The 22,545-nt window shown below is 37.6% G+C and overlaps 1 protein-coding gene across 1 annotated transcript in view; it reads right to left on the reverse strand.

The window, feature by feature from the left end:
- unc79 (UNC-79 domain-containing protein) overlaps window positions 1–22,545 on the reverse strand; it is a 114,681-nt gene that overhangs the window by 27,014 nt on the left and 65,122 nt on the right. Inside the window, 16 exon segments of the mRNA XM_069313171.1 lie at window positions 168–295; window positions 1,650–1,925; window positions 5,134–5,226; window positions 6,502–6,785; window positions 7,023–7,120; window positions 8,924–9,025; window positions 10,379–10,510; window positions 10,512–10,536; window positions 11,130–11,350; window positions 12,936–13,017; window positions 13,529–13,612; window positions 13,941–14,076; window positions 14,690–14,831; window positions 17,406–17,628; window positions 19,482–19,603; window positions 20,787–20,926. Of these exon segments, the coding sequence (XP_069169272.1) occupies window positions 168–295; window positions 1,650–1,925; window positions 5,134–5,226; window positions 6,502–6,785; window positions 7,023–7,120; window positions 8,924–9,025; window positions 10,379–10,510; window positions 10,512–10,536; window positions 11,130–11,350; window positions 12,936–13,017; window positions 13,529–13,612; window positions 13,941–14,076; window positions 14,690–14,831; window positions 17,406–17,628; window positions 19,482–19,603; window positions 20,787–20,926 (2,288 nt within the window).

A 22,545-nucleotide genomic window follows, 5' to 3' on the forward strand; every position in this document is an offset into this window, starting at 1 on the left:
CACACATGTATATATGTATGTATGTACTGTATGTACTGCATGTATATATATGTGCAAACATCTTTTAGTTTGTGTGTATACATACTCGCAAAAACAACACAAATGAAATGAATAAGAAGTGAACTTGTAAAATTCCTTTTTTTACACAGTTTATCTAATTTTCTGACCTTTTCCCCACCAACTGGCAGAAGCCTTTCAGGAGTTGGAAGTTCTAAACCGTCTGGAGGAGACACGACCCCTGTATTTGGTGAGTCCATCGCTATACTTGTCTGATCATCTAATTCAACTGGTGAACCTATATAGAAAATGCAAAAATAAATAATAATAATAATAATAATAATAATAATAATAATAATAATAATTACAATTTAGATATGTTCTTAACTTATTTGTTTAATACATAATTAGCCATTTATGATGTATATATAAACATGTAATTGAAAATAGATTTAGAAACTATGGTCACACACAATAGTCCTTATTAAAATAGAAAGCTCTGAAGTGACGGACATAAGCATTAAAATATTATGTACGATATTCCTCCATACTACACTAGGTAAGAGTTAAGCAAATCTCTGTAATGCTGTACATTAATGCCTAACACCCACAGGAAAATTAATTGCCAAAAATGATTAACAGGACCTCAGTCCTTGACCGTAGTGTAATGAGGAAACCTGAGCACCAAAGTCCAAGTTCTCTATGATCTCTAATCTAACACTATCTGTACAGGATGGAGCCGATAGGTGAGACACAACTGACTAACAATGTACTGTTGACCAGACCACACACTAGAAGGTGAAGGGACGATGACATTTCGGTCCGTCCTGGACCATTCTCAAGTCGATTGTGACCTGAGAATGGTCCAGGATGGACCGAAACGTTGTCGTCCCTTCACCTTCTAGTGTGTGGTCTGGTCAACATACTTCAGCCACGTTATTGTGACTCATCGCCTGCACAACAATGTACTGTATATGTAAATCTTGTGTAGCACAGTATAGTATTAATGCCAAGAATATATATGTATGTTTAAATTAGTGTATCTGGTACTGTATTATGCATCAGTGATTCTAATGGGAACTGTGGCCCAGTGAAGCTTCATTCAATTATTTTGTATCAAAGCATTGTAAAGGCTAAATGTGAGACTCTACTATTTTTTACCCGATTTACCTGATTTTACGAGACTTTTAATGAAAATCCTAAAATTTTTTAAAATATTGGTTATTTATTTTAACACAGTTTCCTAATGACACTATCTGATAGATACACATTTCAAACATTCATCCAGTGGTCTCTGTTTTCTGCTCAGAGCATTACAACATTATGGAGGATCCTGGATACGGTCCCTGGGTGAGGCACATACAGTTGAGCAAGTTTCCTCTTAGCTGATGCCTTTGCTCACCAAGCAGTAAATAGGTACCAAGAAATTAGCAAATTGTTGTAGGTTGCATCCTGGGTGTGTCATCAGTAGTTGTTAGCCTAGGGCAGACATTAATAAGTCAATAGGCTTTCTCTCCATGACTATGGAAAACCATAAGATGAATCCTAATGATTGCTCAGGATGTAAACACCTACAAATACCAATTTGATGTCTGTTTTGCAAAAAATTATGGAACAAAAAAAAAAATAAGGAAATTTTGCTACTGTCATACCCAGAGTCATCAAGTCCATCATGGAGAGTGGAGACTGCGGAGAGCGGTGGTGGATGTAAGATGGATGTCCAGTGTCTCCTCGTGGATCCATCACCACTCTCGAGTCCTTTCTAACCACTGCTTCAATTACAGAGTGATCGTAAACACTTGCTTCTTCAACAGTAGCTTCTGCATAAACAGCCTCTTCCATTTTGGGTACAGCCTGAGCACCTGCTCTCTTAACCTGCCGCTCACTGCCATCTTTATTGCATCCCGAGTCTGCAACTCCACATTTATCTGAAAATCATTGAAATAATATAGCATAAATAGTAAATTCAAACTACCATTTGACTTGTTATATTTTACACAATGAAAATTGAGGAATTTAATAACTATTATTTTGTTTATAATTTTGTTAGTTGATCTGGTTAATTCCTAAGGAAAGAGTGTGCTATGTCATAGACAGGATTCATCTTCTCCTTGAGGTTATCTTGAGATGATTTCGGGGCTTTTTAGTGTCCCTGCGGCCCAGTCCTCGACCAGGCCTCCACCCCCAGGAAGCAGCCCGTGACAGCTGACTAACACCCAGGTACCTATTTTACTGCTAGGTAACAGGGGCATAGGGTGAAAGAAACTCTGCCCATTGTTTCTCGCCGGCGCCTGGGATCGAACCTAGGGCCACAGGATTACAAGTCCAGCGTGCTGTCCGCTCGGCCGACCGACTTCATAAACAGAGAGTCAGGAAGACACAGGTGAGTATACAGAAGCCGTCGTAGCTCAGCTGCGGGAGCGTCCTCTGCGGCCTCGCAGTCCAGAGCAGAGATGCCAGATTTGAGTTACCGAAAGTCGCGAGATGCCAGATTTGAGTTGCCGAAAGTCACGAGCTGAAGAACTAATTGTTACAAACTTTACAATAAAAGTAGCCAAATATTTTTTTTTTCCGATTAATTCGCTTTTTAGAATAAACGGCAAAGCTTATTTTAACTGTAGCCAAAAAAATAGTAAGTAGTGACGTACGTAGATGGTTTTTTAATTGAATGCAATTATCCTAATTGGTAACCGAATTAGGCTACAAGAAGCCCAATCTGGCATCCCAGGTCCAGAGTTCCACCCAAGTAGGTTAGCGTCTTCTTTCAACGGTCGTATGGCGCCCTTATCTTAAGAAGCACATCAACAAACTAGAAAAGGTGCAAAGACATGCTACTAAGTGGCTCCCAGAACTGAAGGGCAAAAGCTACGAGGAGAGATTAGAGGTATTAAATATGCCAAACTAGAAGATAGAAGAGGAGATATGATCACTATGTACAAAATAGTAACAAGAACTGATAAAATTGACAGGGAAGATTTCCTGAGACCTGGAGCTTCAAGAACAAGAGGTCATAGATTTAAACTAACTAAACAAAGATGCCAAAGAAATATAAGAAACTTTACTTTTGCAAACAGAGTGGTAGACGGTTGGAACAAATTAGGTGAGAGGGTGGTGGAGGCCAAAACCGTCAGTAGTTTCAAAGCGTTATATGATAAAGAGTGCTGGGAAGACGGGACACCACGAGCGTAGCTCTCATTCTGTAACTACACTTGGGTAATTACACTTAGGTAATTACAGGTTGCCTGTCCTGCCTGTCCCTGATAAAACAAATTATTATAACATTCACTTGAAAGAATACAGCAGTCATACACCTATTATGTTACTTGGTAATTTATTCCATAAATCAACAACTCACATACCATAGTACTGCTAGTACTCACAGGTTCACAGTTCTACTGTCTCCAACTTGTAAACATAACAGGTAACAGAAGAATGAACCTGATGAATCAGTTAAAAAGACCTAGGGACTCTCATGGACAGCAATGAGAGGGCGAAGCACTCACCCGAGAATATCATATTGCTGAACATCTGACAATAGTCACCACGGAGAGATTATGACAAGAATAAAAATTAACAAGATATTCAAACTGATCCGTACCCAGCACTAAAAAATTGCACTGACCACAGCTAGTCAACTGAAGGCTACCTGATGAGCTTCCAGACTTGTGTAGAAATGCCAGCTTAACCTTAAAATCAGTCACTGCCTACCAGAACACCAGTTGGGTGGTTATTGCAGATATTCACGCAGACCAACTTGTTATCCAGAGTGCTCACTTGTGATGTCAAGGGAGGGTTCAGAAGATTACACATGAAACACTGTCATTTTGGGCTGAAGTAAATGTCCACCAGTGACTCCTTATCATCATTATGACCTACAGAGGAACATCTTGATAAGTAACAGCAATAATGCCAGTATGTCATCTTGCCTGATTATGTCGGATTTTATATGTAACAAGTAGGCAGTACACAGCAGAACAGCAACAGTTAGAAGGTTGGGTATGTCGCCTACCAGTCGGCTGTACACAATAGAAATTCACACCTTGGTTGGGCACTAACTAAGGGCCAGGTCAACTCAGGTCAATGATGAGGTGGTTACGAGGTTCTCAGTTATGATGCTGCCATAGTAATCCATGAGGATTACAACTTTCACATCAAAGGAGGCAGAGGATCTCATATGCTCCTTACAGCTGTATATAAGAGCGTGTTCAGACGGAGAAGAGAGTGGGTGGGGAGCATGTGGTTATGGATGTTGGGGTGTGATCAAGATTCTAGAAGACGAACATCAAGTACCTCAACAATGAGTGGAATTAGCTGAAATTATGCCCCTCTTGTACCCAGCAAAGGATACCTGATCAACCAGGCTGTGACTCATACATTCAGGCTGCGAGCAGCCGCATCCAACAGCCTGGTTGATCAGTCCAGCAACCAGGAGGCCTGGTCGGCGACCGGGCCGCGGGGACGCTAAGCCCCGGAAGCACCTCAAGGTAACCTCAAGGTAAGCACCTTATATCATTTAATTTAATTTTGTCTCTGTTAGGGAAACAGTTAGAAATTGTCTTTCTAAAGTGATTATGTTTAAAAATGTCATCCCTCCCTTGTGTATTAATGGCACCTGCCGACATGATACTGGGCTTACCTTTCTCTTTACTACCTTTGACTTAGTGCCATTAATTGTCCAGTATCCTTACCCTTTCAGTTTCCTATTAAGGTGTCAATACTAGAGTGTCCAACCCTGCATCCCATTTTCTATCTTTCTAAACTTTCCTTTTCACCTGACTAGTTTTCCCTCACTCCACCTCACTTGTCCTCTCACTATGCAGTTCTTCCTCTTTTCTCAATATCTTCCTTCTTCTCTCTCTAATTTCTGTCCTACATTCCGTTACATATCCACTGGACACAGTGGATCTTATCCTAGGGTGCAACAGAATGAGAGAGAGATCTGAAACTCATTTTCATCTTACTTCAAATAAGAAACTCTGAATGGAAACCAATCAAACAAAGGTGTGAGAGTAAATAACATAAAAGGGTACACATTCTAACAAATAATAGTAATTTATTCCATATCTTACAAGTTTATATAATTTTCCAAATGAAATGCTCAAATAATCAGAAAAAGAATATACATGTGTGTATTACCCATTCCAACAGGAAGCAAACGTTCTCGAGGTGACATATCCGGGTTGCTGTACTTCGCACGGGTTTCGTGCTCAATGGATTTCAATGCTTCACCTAGAAGAAAGAAAACATCGTGGTGAATAAAAAAAAATATATTTTGTATACGATACATATATACAGTAATTGGAATATGAATCAGACATTTTGTTTAATAGGTTACTGATGCTTAAGGCTCTGAAACGCTATGCATGTTAGTGACTTTGCAAGAATGTAAAAATATCACTAGTGTAATCTCACCAACCCATTGTATCTTCTTGTAAATAAAATATTATTGTTATTATTATTATTATTATTATTATTATTATTATTATTATTATTATTATTATTATTATTATTATAAGGGAAATATTACAGGTCAGACCACATAGTACTAGATCAATAGTTAGGGTAAATTCTTTACAACCACAATGACCAGCATAAATGTTTGTTGTCAAATTCCAAACTCAGTGCATGTCAGTAATGTCAAGTAATGTATTCTGTGTCCCTTAGAAAGACTACTCGTGTAAGATAGTAGACACATGTGGGAGACTTACAATTACTATACCAAGGGCCAACAGAGTAAAAACCCACTACTAAAGAAATACCCTAGTGGATAAAGGATCATTGCCTACAATTCACTGAATTCAAGTCATGATATCAGAACATTAGCAGTCCCCCATACTAGTAACTCGGGTCATTGACTAAGAAATGACAACCTTGGATCTGGACAGCAATGTTAAACTCCAGTGGTGTTCGAGTCTGTCCAGAGCAGCCTGGCAGAAAATGGGTGTTAATCAGAGCAGGAATGCAAAACATGATGCAAAGATATAGTTTGAGCTGCCAAATCCTTTCATAAATATTCTTGCAGGATAGATAAAGAAGGACAGAAGGTAGCAGACATGAGGATGGCATGAGTGCTAGCACATCTCTAGTCATTGCTGCATTGGCCACCTGTTAACGTTTGAGGAATGTTTCACTAAGTGAACCTAGAGAAACTCTTTGTCTTGAGTTAAAGGCAGAACTGAGTTTGGTGACAAGGCAAGCACAGTTTATTGAAGAGAAAGAGAAACTACAAAATCATCTACATATAAGAAGCAATGTTAAGTATGCTTGAGTGCACATAATCCATACTTGTTATTATGACCACAAAAACACTGATAATGTAGAAAATAGGGAACTACAGAACCAGCAGAATACCAAAGGGATAAAATTTTTGTATACTGATAAACAAATTCAATAAGGAGGAAAACACTAGAAAACAGGAAACTGAAGAAGGTCTACTGACCCATCCAAGGCAGCTTCTATTTATATCCAACCAATGTCATGTATTGACAAATTCAGATGTCATACCTCCTATGTTTGAGGTATAGCTTGCATGATCAAGATCAAGATAGCTTGCATGATCAAGATCAAGATAGCTTGCATGATCAAGATCAAGATAGCTTGCATGATCAAGATCAAGATAGCTTGCATGATCAAGATCAAGATAGCTTGCATGATCAAGATCAAGATAGCTTGCATGATCAAGATCAAGATAGCTTGCATGATCAAGATCAAGATAGCTTGCATGATCAAGATCAAGATAGCTTGCATGATCAAGATCAAGATAGCTTGCATGATCAAGATCAAGATAGCTTGCATGATCAAGATCAAGATAGCTTGCATGATCAAGATGATGGAAGCAATAATCTACAAGACTAAACTGTGGTACTTTATTCTATTTACACACAAATGACCTGCTCATTCTTATTATTTATATCATTAATCATACTGTAATTCATCTTAATTATTTAGGTAACAAATGCATAGTAAGTGATCCAAACTTTCAGGTAACTAATCAGTAGTTCATATTAACTATTTACATAGGATACCTGGAGTAATTTGTCCGAGACTGTGAACAGATTTTGGAGACAGATGGCTTCCATGATGCTGGCCCTTTCTTCACCTCCCGTCCATTTGCTTTCAGTTGCTGAAATATTTTAAGTTACATTTTAACATAAGCTACCTCAAAGGCTATACAAATTATATAATACCGTATTAAGTAATATTTAGTAAAGTTTTAAAATACTATAATGCTACATTAGAATTACATGATAATTTAAATTTCAGACTCCTTTCTTGAAATTAGTTTACATCAATATCGCTCTATATCCTTGAAGCCTTGTTCCCGCTGACAACTGCCAATCGAGAATGGCCACACGTTCTCACTGATGTCTACTTTTATTTTTTATCGTTAACTGGAATGTCAATGTAAAGAAAAATATGTTCAATCGAGAATGCACAACACAGCAAAATAAAATATACTAATTTTAGTTACAAATAAACATCAAAAGATGGTTCTTAAAGCTCAACAAATGATTCTTAAGGATCACCAGATAGTTCTTGAATAATGTGACATAAAAAGTATCAAGGAAAATTGTAGGGTAATTGGTCTTTGAATAAGCTGCCACTGGAAGGATATGAAAAAATATTAACAAGCAAATTAAAATTCTAAATTAAGAAAAATATAAGGACATGCTAGTCTACATGTAATGAAAAAAATGTTTCTTAATATTTATCTTGTATCAAAATTGTTATACATAACATATGTCAGTAATGCTGATGGCATTGAAATTATTTCACTAAGCTGGTTTATATTCAATCAGCTTTGACAAACTATCAGTAATCACCTAACAGTAATGTTAAGTAGCGTTACGTAACAGCGTTACCCTATTTATTTCTTGGTAATCATGCACTGAATGTAATGAACTGCCCTTTTCTGGAGGGGGACCTCAGTAGCTTCCTGTGGTTAAGTACTGGTCAAGCCCAGGCTGCTTTTTCCATTTCTATATTTTATTATATTTATTTTATTTTTAAAATGTTCCATTACAGAAATACTGACTTCTTTGACAAGTTGCCAGTATGAGATAACATTCAGTTAGGGAGCACCTCAGTAATATGAGGTACCTTTAACTGAAATCAAGTGTTGAATATACTGTACTGAAATGACCTCTACTGGTTAAGACCACACTAGCTTCCTGTCTCCACCCTGTTCCTTACTCCTCTCTGGGGTTCATTTGGGGCAGCTTGTGAATGAGGGGGGGTTAACTGGCTACAGTTTCAAGCGACTTAAGCTACCGCAAAGTGGTGATCAGATGAATCATAGCTGGTGTGTTTAAATTGAAACAATGATCATTTACCTTTTGGATCCCAAATATATCCAACGTTTACCGTTGGATCCCAAATATATTTCAAGCAGTTACTTGTTTTGTTACACTAATGCTGTCTGGTTGGAGTTTTCTTGGGTTTAAGCATATCCCTGATCTCCTTGTCTCTTAAAGAGAGCCAAATTCTGGTCCTGGCTCCCGATTGGCCAGGACAAGACTCAGAGGCCTGATATACTTTTGTAAGGCACAGTCTGAGTGGTTTTTGGCTAAGGGAAGCTGCCGAGAGGGCCCTCCCAGAACTGGGGGGGGGGAAATGCATGTGTACCAGTCTCTCCTGGACCTAGTTATCTAGGCATGTTATGGGAGCTAGTATGTAGATCCTGTTTAACTGTTCAAACTTAAAACATACCAACAGAGAAAATTAGGTTTTAGAACACCCTGGTATACCTCTCAATTCTTAAATTGAGAGGTATTTTTGTCCCCTCCTGACTGTATGTTTCCTCTCACTTTACACCATTAGATTTGTTAACAGCATACTAACATACAATAAATGGTGATGTTATAACACAATACAATATATTTCATTATTCCAAGACATATCTCAATTATATATTGTACACATTTACCTGACTTTCCTTTGGTGAATTATGACCTAGAAAGCCCAGATCAACAGTACTTGTACGGTGAACCTTTGGTTTGGAGGATTTGGTGTGAGCTAGTTTGCCTTTCTACACAACAGAAAAGTAATGCATGCATGGGTTATTGAGAATATAAAATTTATATTGTATTATGCCGATTTATTCTCCCAAATTTAAGAGTATATCAGTATGATACATTTGAAGTATACAAATTAAAGAGTGAATTTTAAGTGAGAATTCTTACCTCCTGTTGAAGAATGCTTATCTATTTTAACGCACGAAACTTAAATTAATCATTTTTATTTCCTATAAAGGTCGACTGGTTAGTTACTTTAATCATTGATTACCGATTGTTTTAATCAAATTTTATATTCAGGATTTCCAAAGCTTCTAATCAAATAAAACTTACGTAATCCTGACTGCACACACCCAGTTCCCTGGATGTATGACATGGCTCTTAGATGCATTTTTGGTTTGACAGAAACAGCCTTTGGTTGTATATACTGGTTTCTCCTAGTGATTATTAGTTTTCCTCTGTTTTCTGGGTACATGTAGAAACTGGTCTCTTCTGGTAGGTTGCTTACAGAAATTAGACATAACAAACAGCCAGGAACCAAGGACTAAGCCTTGAGTGATCCCATTTTTCTATATCTTTCTCTACTCTGATATTAATGACTATGACTCTTTGTTTCACATCTGCTAGGACTTATCTTACTCAGTCTAGTATCCTTCCAGTTACCTCAAGCTGTTTCTCCATCTCATATATAAGTCTTTTGTGAGGGGTAAGTATCAAAACTTTGGAGGCAAATGAATGATAAGGCAATCAGCCTGAAGGTCAAGACTTCCTGTCTGTCCACTTTCTTGAATGAGGGAATTAAGTTTGGCCTTTTTTAGAAATCCATGAATTCCAGTCTATCATTATGATGAAAATTCTCGCCGGAATACAAAGTACCCCTCTGCAGCCTCCTTGAGCAACCACCAGGCGTCTCTCTACTACAGGAACTACAATACTACTAGAAAATACTGAGGCCATACAATGGAATCAACCCCGGATCTCATTAACACATCATGTTATTGAGGTTTCATCGTATAGTACAATGCTAAATTTGCAGATGGTATATTTATAAGACTACATACCCTTATAGCCTTAAGTGATAAACTTGAAATATAATACATAATCTCATCTATTATCTTGTCAGTCATAGTATCTGTTAACTAGAATATATGTCCATGGAATGAATAATGTAGCAGATAATTAACTGTAATCCATTTTTCGAGTGGATATTTCAATATGGTGCACAAGACACATAAGATGTTATTTGACTAAGAATTGAAAATAACCACAAAATTATATACTACAAAATCTATCACAGTAGCAAAGGCCATTTTAATTATGTTCTAATTTTACAATATTGTATTACAAAATAATAGACAGTAGCGTACCTCCGAGCTGCTGACTACTTCCATTTCATCATGTCCAAGAATCCATGTCCGATGACAGTTGTTGTCAACGTGATCATTGCTTTGCAAATTTCCTGCTCGCACTCTCTCATCATCTTGAAGATTTACGTCTACATGTGGCGAGTTCAGCATTATGAATTCTGAAAGGCAATAAGTATATAAATAAAATGTTGACCATGCCTGACTTACTAATCATGGAACATAAGTCACAGCTGGATCTATTCTTAGAGAGCAACCAAGTGGGATAGCTCCGAAGAAACATGATACCGTATACAAGATATTTTAAGCAAACTACAGTACACAAAATAAAATACCAAAGAAGATAAAAGAGAACCTTTACTCTTGTTTCCCAGTTCTTAAACAAATTCCAGTATTGTATATACAGTTCACTGTAAAGAGAGCTTGAAGGCTGGCACCATTACATGAGAGTTCACTAAGCATTAAAAGCACTGTTTTTGTTCTAGAGTATCTGAATGTTTTGGTCCTATTTGTGGGTTGAATCCACAGATCACATTATATCAGGCTAGTATATTGTGTTATCCTATGTCCAGAGTTTCTCAACACCAAAAAATTTAACCAATACAGTCTCTTCCCAACAACCGAATCTCTTCCAATGCTAATCTTCCATTACTAACATATACCAGTATAATGTATAATAAAAATAACAATAACAAATATATAAAATACCTAAACTTACAAAATATTCTTCCAATTTCAGTAATATCATACTTACTTAACAGTAAAGGATTCATCAAATGCTTGTATCTGTGAAGCCATAACTGATGTAACTGCCTGTGCACGGATGGTCTGCGGAACTATGATGGAAGCAGAAGAAGGCATTGCACATGGTGCATGCATCACAATAGCTTTAGTATTGTGATCATGTTCCACACGCATCACTGCTTGCTCACCCTTCATGATGTTCTCATAAGGTTCTAGTTCACCAAGAGTTTCCTGCAACAATATATATGCACCAAACTCATATTTCATAATACGTAAATATAATTAAAATAAATAAAATAATGAAAACACTTGGATAATTACACTTGTGCTTCCCACCCACAATGTTTGAGAAACACTGGAACATTCCCTATCACTCCAGGGAAAATTATAGTACATTCCCACAATTACTCCTGGAAAACACCGGCACAAATCTACACCCAGAGTTGATTGACGGTTGAGAGGCGGGACCAAAGAGCCAGAGCTCAACCCCCGCAAGCACAACTAAGTGAGTACAACTCCACCAAAACTTTGAGGAAATCACGGGCCTCGCAAGGGTCAAGTTGTGCCACAACAAACCCAGTAACAGCTCCCTGTTTACTTAATGGCAAGCTTGGTAAATTCAGTAGCAAAGTTTGCCTATATTGGACATTTACTTGGTATGTATGTATGATGTATGTATATATATACCTAAGTACAGCAATATATATAATGTAATAGCCAGACACACAGAAATCGCAATACTGTAATATATCAAATGAACAAATTGCATCTGGCTAAGGTGCACCAAACCCTTTTAGATGCTTAAGAAAGACTTTATCTGCAGTGAAACATCACTTTCTTGAATTAAAAGCAAAATAAGTGGATGTTGAATGGATAAGAAATCTAACACCACTAAAGTGTATCTTTCAAAAATATTCTACAGAGAACACCTTCATAATACCCCCAAGAAAGCATTTAGAGAAAGGAAAGTTAGAGTATATTTACCTTATCTAGGATGCAATAGTATCTTAAAACCCAGATATTGCTCTACAGCTGACAAAGTGGAATAATGACTAAAAAGTTTTGTGATAATTTATAGATAATACAGTAGATAGATAATTCAGATCCTGCATAGCTTTATGGTTTCTCACAGTCAGGACACATTAGGCTTGTTAACCCTTACCCGGCTCCACTCACAATTTACTACAGTATTACCTCTCGAACACAAATTCGGATTTCTTTCCTATTTGATTTCTTAACTACAGTACGTTTTGTCAGGTGTACATGATACAGTATTGTTAAATAGCGGAACAGCTCAAGGGCTTACAAAGGTTCCACAAGGCCACTACTGACCTTTCCTGGGATACAACCCACAATACTTGCTTAAATCTCAGATACCTTATTTACTGTTTGGTGAACAAAGGCATCAGGTAATGGGGAATATTGCCCAAATGCATTTGCCTTGCCAGTTACCAAACCCAGGACCATTCGGTTGGGACACAGCTGTGTTTAAATTACGAATTTTTATACCGAAAATCTGCAAATTAGTGAAAATGGCGATTTGTCAGATTTTACACAAATTGACGTGCAGTTTTCATAATACGACGCCGATCTGAAATATGACAGTCAAGCTTTATTTTGGCGCCGAATTCTGGCTCCTTCCACATATTTGGAGTTTTAACACTATACTGCAGAGTCCATTGTGAATACCAATCTTCTCTTAACAATACTATATATTTCATATACTAAAATTTTGATTTAGGCACAAACAATAAGTGTTGTTAAGAGAAATCCAGAGAAATCAAGCCCAAAAAAATCTTGCAGACAGCAAGCCTACCTGGCAAATCGGACTGTCTGTTTTTGGACTTTCAGGTATGGCTTCCAATTCTGGTTCTACATCATCACCATCTGCCGCTAAACTGAAAAAAGAAAAACAATGTACAGTATACATAAGTTACTTTAACAATAAATCAAATTAACGAGAGAAGTCAGTCATGAGTCCTTTATTTAATGTTAAGGAATCTTTAACCTACTTAACTAACAACCTATTATATTTGTTGTTGCAACTAATCTGTAAAATTTGTGGATAATGCACTGACACGCTCAAGTCTGTAATGCGGATAATGCACTGACACTGCCTCAAGTCTGAGGCAAGAATTAAGAGTATTGCTGGTCTCAACGTAAGCCACATAAAAATGGTGGCTATGTTCAAGTTCAAACATGTTTATTGAGACAAGAAAATACATCTCAAAGGAATAGAGTAGATTAGGCTATTTCTACCCCCTTCTACTTCAAGTCCCTCAAGGGACACACAATTCAGTGATTACAAATCCACAAATCACAATACAAGAATCCCATTTAATATTGCGATGGCTATGGTAGTTGGGGTGCATGACATTTTCATAAATATGAGAACGGTCCAGTACTTACTTTGACTCATTGTTCTTCCTTTGCTTCCTGCTGTCTTCAGATCCAACAGATGCCAATTTAAGATGACTATGCATAGTTACGCCCCTGAAAAGTCATTGATATGAATTGTCAGACTCATTATAGTAACCATTGTTTAATGTGAAATGAAAGACAATCATAAAAGGATATCTAAAATTTAATTAGGTTTACCATGTAAAACTTATATTAGTTTTAACTTGCAGGCTGTGATTTGAACTATTGAATTCAAGCAAGACACCACATTTTATACCTTTTTAAACCAAAAGTAAATCAATGCAAGATAATTATTAGAAGAATTAATGAAAAATAAATGTCAATTCCAAATGAATTCTTTCTTTTCTAATACTTTATATTGTCATCAACTGGAACATAAGATGTGTGATGAGCAACGTACTGTGTCCGTGGCTCAGTGTGGGGTCCTCCAGTGACGTGGGCGACACGGCCACTTCCAGGAAACAGACCAGGTGACTGAGGTGGCGAGTCTCCAGGATGCTCCGTTTCATTTCCTCCAATAGATCCTTGGCTCACCTCTTTTGCAAACGCAGTTTATTTTTTAGGTCTCATACACAAATTGAGTTAGTTTAAGTCATTTTTATGCACTCCCATACCCATCCTGTCAGCAGCATTCGAAAAGGATACAGAGGCCCATAATGGGCTCAAGAACTGAACCCCCAAAATCTATTTAGCTAAGCAAATTAAGTCTTGATAAATGTTACTTTCCCTCATGTTTGAACATGAGGGAAAAATGTTCGAACCCTCATCACGGCCCTTGTGGATTTGTTTATTTGATGCATCACGCTATTGTGATTTCTGTGTGTAATGAAGTAAGGGCGAAGAGGTAGAACAGCTTGTATTGATAAGCTAGTTCATGAACAATGAAACTTTTTACTACTTGGATTAGGAATTCATTTTTCATATGTATCACAGTATAAAATTTCTTAATGATTATAATAATCAAAATAACATTTATCAAGCTTGACATCTTGCCTGATGCAACTGGAATGGGCTTTATCTCCAGCTATCCTCAAGCAAGACAGAGATACAGTATTGGGATCTTCCATTGGTGGATTCCAATAATTAATCTTCAATAATATTTATTTTTATACTACCAATCGTTATGACAAAAATGCTGTAACACCAAACCTCTAGAATATGCCGAGCTGGCACCACACAAGGTTGGGTCATCAACTTTTCGACAGCGATGATAGTGATTATCTATGGTGTTTAGCACTATGCGGACCAGAGAGAGAGCTTGCGTTGACAGTGGCTGACTGCTGTACTTGTACTGAAAGAAAAAATACAAAAATAATACTTAACTGACTAAATAATCAATATACAAGAAAACAATGAGATGACTGTGGGTCACCAGCTAAAGAAAATGTAATGTGTATCTCTGAATGGCCTGAAGGTCTGTGCCATGCACAAAAGTAATGCCAGGTCACTGTAAATGTATTGGATACAAACACATGAAAGGCATTTATATTGTGCCTCTCGTAAGCTGACTGGGACACTAAGGCTTTCATTCTCAGCCAAAGAGAATTTTAACCAAGTAACTTTTTGGACATACGTACCAAGTGGATACCTTTACCCAGATAATCTGTAAATAGGTGGTAAACTGATAAGCATAACCGAGTCCAAGTACAAGATAATTTACTGTAACAGGACTACATTCAATACTTCGAGAAGCAAACAAACCAAGTACTGTATCTGGTATTGAATGGATATAGTTTGCATAGCACACAGTAGCTTCTCTGACTTATGTAGGTAAATCACTTGTTAATTTGGGCATTAAAAACATTGAAAAATGAAAGGCTCAGGTACAGTATATCCTATTTAAAATAGGCAAAATGATCCATTTAAAATCCTTTTTTAAATTCACTATGGGTCTTTCATTATTCAAATATCCTCTAACCTATGTCAACAGCTTTCTCTTGACATCAGAGTATAGTTGTCCTGGAACAAGCTCTCTATAATCCATTTCAAATGTAACTTGATGATCATTGAAGGATGCTCGAATACTTTACTCCTGTCTGACAAAGCACTTAGAAAAACAGACCTGAATGAGTTTTTAAGGAGAAAGCCATACAGCTCATGAAAAACTTATTAATTACAAATTTTGCCATTAACACTTTCATCCGGCGGCGACAGATATTGCGTCCATAATTAACTTTACGGATGTCTGGCGGAGACACATTTTGCATCCGAAATTAAAATACTTGTTAAAATTCCATTTTTTGTTTGATTATTATGGGACTAGTTTTAAAATGCGCGCCTTTAGATTGAGTACAAATTGATACAGAAATTAACGACATAGCACAGAAATTGAGGTCAGAACACTGGAAAGAGTATACACATTTTGGTGTGGGTGTGCGCTCCTGGGAAACGACAGGACCATTTTGGGATGGGTTGGGGCGCACACGTCGGGCAAAACAAATTGTTAACACCACCAATTCTTACAAAAGCCTTATATATGCATAAAGTTTTGAAAATGGATTTGAATTTGTGAGAATTTGGCACTGTGTCTAATATGAGACTGCCAACCTACAACAACAACCAGACTGCCAGCCTACAACAACAACCAGACTGCCAGCCTACAACAACAACAACCAGACTGCCAGCCTACAACAACAACAACCAGACTGCCAGCCTACAACAACAACCAGACTGCAAGCCTACAACAACAACCAGACTGCCAGCCTACAACAACAACCAGACTGCCAGCCTACAACAACAACCAGACTGCCAGCCTACAACAACAACCAGACTGCCAGCCTACAACAACAACACTGCCAGCCTACAACAACAACAACCAGACTGCCAGCCTACAACAACAACCAGACTGCCAGCCTACAACAACAACACTGCCAGCCTACAACAACAATAACCAGACTGCCAGCCTACAACAACAACAACCAGACTGCCAGCCTACAACAACAACCAGACTGCCAGCCTACAACAACAACACTGCCAGCCTACAACAACAACAACCAGACTGCCAGCCTACAACAACAACAACCAGACTGCCAGCCTACAACAACAACAACCAGACTGCCAGCCTACAACAACAACCAGACTGCCAGCCTACAACAACAACACTGCCAGCCTACAACAACAACCAGACTGCCAGCCTACAACAACAACACTGCCAGCCTACAACAACAACAACCAGACTGCCAGCCTACAACAACAACAACCAGACTGCCAGCCTACAACAACAACACTGCCAGCCTACAACAACAACCAGACTGCCAGCCTACAACAACAACACTGCCAGCCTACAACAACAACAACAACACTGCCAGCCTACAACAACAACAACCAGACTGCCAGCCTACAACAACAACAACCAGACTGCCAGCCTACAACAACAACAACCAGACTGCCAGCCTACAACAACAACAACCAGACTGCCAGCCTACAACAACAACAACCAGACTGCCAGCCTACAACAACAACAACCACACTGCCAGCCTACAACAACAACAACCAGACTGCCAGCCTACAACAACAACAACCAGACTGCCAGCCTACAACAACAACAACCAGACTGCCAGCCTACAACAACAACAACCAGACTGCCAGCCTACAACAACAACAACCAGACTGCCAGCCTACAACAACAACAACCACACTGCCAGCCTACAACAACAACAACCAGACTGCCAGCCTACAACAACAACAACCAGACTGCCAGCCTACAACAACAACAACCAGACTGCCAGCCTACAACAACAACAACCACACTGCCAGCCTACAACAACAACAACCAGACTGCCAGCCTACAACAACAACAACCACACTGCCAGCCTACAACAGCAACCAGAGAGACTCTAAACCCAAATACTAATTCTTTACATACCTTATACAAGAAAGTAAGAACGGATTTCAGCCAGTATTTTCTAGGATGAGGTTGAAGACACCACAAGCTAAATCCTGGGTAGCGGAGATCCGCCACCCTGTGCGGAGCGCTGCAGAATTGCAACACTGGCAGGCAGGTCGGCAGCAGTAGCGTCCCCATAGAGAAATTGTGGTCCAAAACATGTGGCAGATTAGATAAGAAGGCATTAAAGACTGGAGATGCTCTGAAAAGAAACAAAAAAAGGAACAACACATAAATGTTGAATGGTGGTTGATGATGATTAATTAAAGGCTATTTCCTCATCCATTACCAGATTAATATGTGATTAATCCTGTGATATTTTTGTAATAATCTTCAGAGATTGTTAACCTGTGTGTGTTAAAATCAAATCCATTCTCCACCATGAAAGGAAGTGCCAACTCCAAAATTCACACTTTTACTACAAAATCTTTATCTCCAATACAGTATATATACATAAATTATATATAGTCTCATTGTGACTTATGTGAACACTCATGTGAACATATATTACACTCACAGTCATGTAGGCATGTATAAAAATTATACAACCAATAAATAGTGAACTGTTTAAGTCGAGTTGTATTCTGAGCTTTCATTCTCGTAATAACATATACTGAGTATTCATTCTTGAAATTCTGTATTCTGGGCATTCATTCTTGAAATTATGTATACTGGGCATTCAGTCTTGAAATTATGTATACTGGGCATTCAGTCTTGAAATTACTGTAATTAGCTGTCAAACTGAATACAGCACAGTATTCAAAACTTTGCTTGAAGCAATAAATCCTAGTAAAGTAGAATTCTTTTGCTTTAAGGGGAATCAATCATACAGTTAACAGCATTATCAAACTGTTCAGACATTCACTAACACTGCAGCAGTACCTATCCCTAACCTCCAGTAGCAACACAAATAAAGGTTTGGCAATACAGTTTATAAAAGTGGCAGTTTTGCCGAGATAACACTATGCGCTAATGAGAGATATAATGCTAATGCTAATATGAGATAACGCTATGCGCTATTGCCCGAAACGCTATGCGTACTAGTGGCTTTAGGTATTGTATGTACTGCCTCTATCTATAAGCTGGGGAGCCGGTCGGCCGAGCGGACAGCACGCTGGACTTGTGATCCTGTGGTCCCGGGTTCAATCCGGCAAGAAACAATGGGCAGAGTTTCTTTCACCCTATGCCCCTGTTACCTAGCAGTAAAATAGGTACCTGGGTGTTAGTCAGCTGTCACGGGCTGCTTCCTGGGGATGGAGGCCTGGTCGAGGACCGGGCCACGGGGACACTAAAGCCCCGAAATCATCTCAAGATAACCTCAAGATAAATCAAACAGAATGTTTGTACCGTAAGTCTGCATCTATGTATGTACTTTTCTTAAATAAATTATTATTATTATTATTATTATTATAATTACAGGAGACAATAATGACAATTAAAGAAAAATTTAAATGAAGATAAATCAATGCATGGATAATGAAGCACATACAATATTTATGGCGAGTCACAGGCAACAAATTATTTAGTGTCTATGTGCAGTTACGGAGAGTTTTGAACTATAAGTATATACCGTATATATACTTTACAACAAAGCATGGTTATAGTACTGTATTGTATTACAAGTTGTAATTTAAATCTTTATGTATATATATACCTCAGCTCACCCCTTCCTTTTCCCTCTCCATGAATATGAGTGTACTTCTGTGGAGAGGGTATGGATGGGAAAACAAATTCCAAGTGGGCACCATATCCAAGTGTAACATTAATACAATATTTAATCAACATTGTTAATGTTGATTCAATATTGAATTAACATTGATAATGTTGATTTAATGTTATTCTTGTACATTGTGCCCAATGGGTTTACGTCTCACTGCTATTTGCGGTGTACCTACCTCATGTTCATGAACAATCCAGTACATTTTCCTCCAACTGGAGAGAGCTGTACATACTGCTATGGCAGTATGTTCACTCACAGGATGAGCTACACTGTCAATAAGCTCTCCCTTCTGGAGAGAGAGATAAAAAACAAAAAAAATTGCACACGCACGTTACCTGATCTTGGAGGGTAATATTGAAAAGCAACGCTCCTGAGGACTAAAGCCCATCAGCACAGAGAGATGCCTGAGGACCAGGTTCATCACTTTCGCGCTTCCCTTGTCCTCGCTTCCTCCAGCCTGCGAAGAAGAAAATAAAATTCACACCGTTAAATTAAAAATCATCCAGGCAGTATCATTAACCATGTTTCCCCCGCATTCATGGGAAGGGAGGACATCAATCCTGAAGAAACATAGATGAATAATGTAGTGAGACCAGGTTATAGATTTATAATAATACAAATGCACTAAGAAATCACATTAACATGATGTATCAAGGAGAAAATCAGTAGGAGCTGTGAGGAGGATTCAAACCTATGTTCTGGGTACTCCCAAGCAAATGCCTTACACCACTACACCACGACATGATCAAAAGAATTGCATCCTGGGGTTCAACTGAAACCTCAAGGATTCCAAAGGCTTCCACTGAAGCTTAAACAGGGTTTAGGATTCCCTAAATTTTAGGCAAGGGAAAACACAATTTCCCCCATGCACTCTGGCTTTGTAGTCTAGGAATTCTGGACTACCTTGTGTAAAACCCTGATTAGGCTTCAGTGGAAGTCTCAGAAACCCTAGAGGATTCAGTTGAATCCCAGGCTGCAATTCTTTTAACCATATCGTGGTGTAGTGGTCTAAGGCATTTGCTTGGGAGTACCCAGAGCATAGGTTCACATCCTCCGCATGGCTCTTACCGATTTTCTCAATAATACAAATATCATTCGTCCGTTCATTTTATCTATAATTCACAATGTAAAGCCTCAGGAATAAATAAGCATCACCAAACTTCAGCTCTTATAAAAAGCAAAACTCCTTCACTCCGTAAGACCAGAGTGACATTTTGCAGCTGACCATGCAGTGAATCACTGAAGTCACCGTGATTCACCATATCGAGTGAATGGTGATTGAACAACAACTCAAAAGATGGAGAAACGATGACGTTCCAGTACGTCGGGACCATTACCAAGTCGAGTGATGAATACACGACTTGATAATGGTCCAGGATGGAACAAAACATCGTCGCTTCTCCATCTTCTGAGTTGTGGCTTGGTCATCATTTCTTCAGCCATGTTATTGTGACTTATTGTCCGCATATGGAGTGAATCTTTACAGCCTGATTAGAGGAGTTCATTGTTAAAAAGTTATCAGACTGAACTGGAAACTTGCAGCCTCTCTCGAGTACTGGAGGAGACAGGCCCAAAGGCACTGATTTTGAGTTTAGTGAACTATGGAGGGAAAAAAATCTATCACCAAATCCAAGACTTACATGCTGGGGTTGAGAGAGGAACTGCATGAAGAGGAACACAAGAAGATGCAGGGTATCTTTATCAGTTTCCTCAAGGTCCATGGCACGCTGCAGCTGGTGAACAATAGACCCGTCGTCACCACACCGCATGCCTCCGTCTGCTGAAGGGTGAGGGTACATTGCTCAGGGTATGATTTGGCTAAAATATATTGCAATTTTTATATTTCAAATGGCAAGGATTGCATTTAGCAGCACCCACTTTATAAGCTGATACAAATTTTGATATACATTTCAGAAACAATAAATTATTAGCAGTGGATGTTTCTAAAGAAGTACTGTATTATATATTATGCATCCAACATAAAATGGACTTTTGAATTATTATAGGCCTTTCAAATTTTCTTATGAAACAAGAGGATATTTTCTACAAGTCCTGAGAGGCTCAAATATTTTTCATATTTTGTCATACTGCTTACTGTGTATAGAAGAATTTGCTACTCTTAAGTCTCAATAGTTGCATAAAGAAGGGAAGCAGGAAAAATTAGCATATCAGCATAACCTTTTATAAGTCTTGTAAGTTAACAATCTACAGTATACTGTACTACAAAATACAAATGATAACTATAAAATAATCCAGTATACTCAAAAGAATAATTTGAAATTTGTTATAATTTGTTACTCTAACAAAATGTTAAAATAAAAACCTGATATAAATATGTATACTATACCATAAAAACCTTATCTATATATATATCAAAATGACTATAAATATGGTCTATAAGTAATTGTTTTTAATCAGTTCAATTTTTTTTAGTCATAATACTTTACTGCAATCATGCAAAAATTAGACAAGTAAAGGTCTATTAAATATCTGTAAACTATTTTGATCACTAGCATATAGACCCATGTCAAAAATGAAACCATGCATATTGATACTATAGGTCACTAATTGACCACATGCTATATTATCTAGAGATCATTTCAATATCAGGATTTTCCAACCACGCTAAAACTACTACTCTTCGACATGCTTAACATAGCTAATTTCCCACATACTTCATCTTTTATACTACTATGAGTGACAAATTCTTATCCAACTTCCCAGAGAGAAATAAAAAGTTATATCTTAACAGTAAGATTAAGAATTATCATTTTAAGCAACATATTATTTCCATATTCTTATCACCTTAATTAAAGTGCTATATTTTATTAAGTAAAAGAAGGGAGAGAGTTTGTTTAAATACAAACTTCACTTTAGGTCAAATTTAGTTAATAATTACAATGCGTACATTATCATTAAAGAATGGAAAAGAAATTTCCCATTTATTTGTTACATTTTTAGTCTAAAATTTAAAACTTATGATACAATAAACGTGTGAATTTGGGAATTGTATTAATTATAAAATTTAATTGAACAAACTGTTCAAGAGGCCCGGAATGAGACCTCCCAAGCTACCGTCAGTCCGTAACTTCTGACAAAAATACAAGTATTAGTGAAAAGAAAATAACTGACATGACGCAGCTCAACTTATTTGTTTGTTTCAATCAACACAAAAAGAACAAAAATAATTTCTTCACTAAAGGAAGAAAACTTTATTATGAATAACTTAAGAACCAAAAAAAAAAAAAAAAAAAAAAAAAAAAAAAAAAAAAAAAAAAAACACTACTCTATTCTCAAATATAAACAAAAGCAAAATACTAAACAAAATACAATACTATTGTATATATACCCAAAACCTTTAAAACCCCCACTAACTGAAAATATAGTCAAAATAGAGCA

The sequence above is a fragment of the Procambarus clarkii genome, chromosome 74 (genome assembly GCF_040958095.1).
Source record: "Procambarus clarkii isolate CNS0578487 chromosome 74, FALCON_Pclarkii_2.0, whole genome shotgun sequence".
Classification (NCBI taxonomy): Eukaryota; Metazoa; Arthropoda; class Malacostraca; order Decapoda; family Cambaridae; genus Procambarus; species Procambarus clarkii.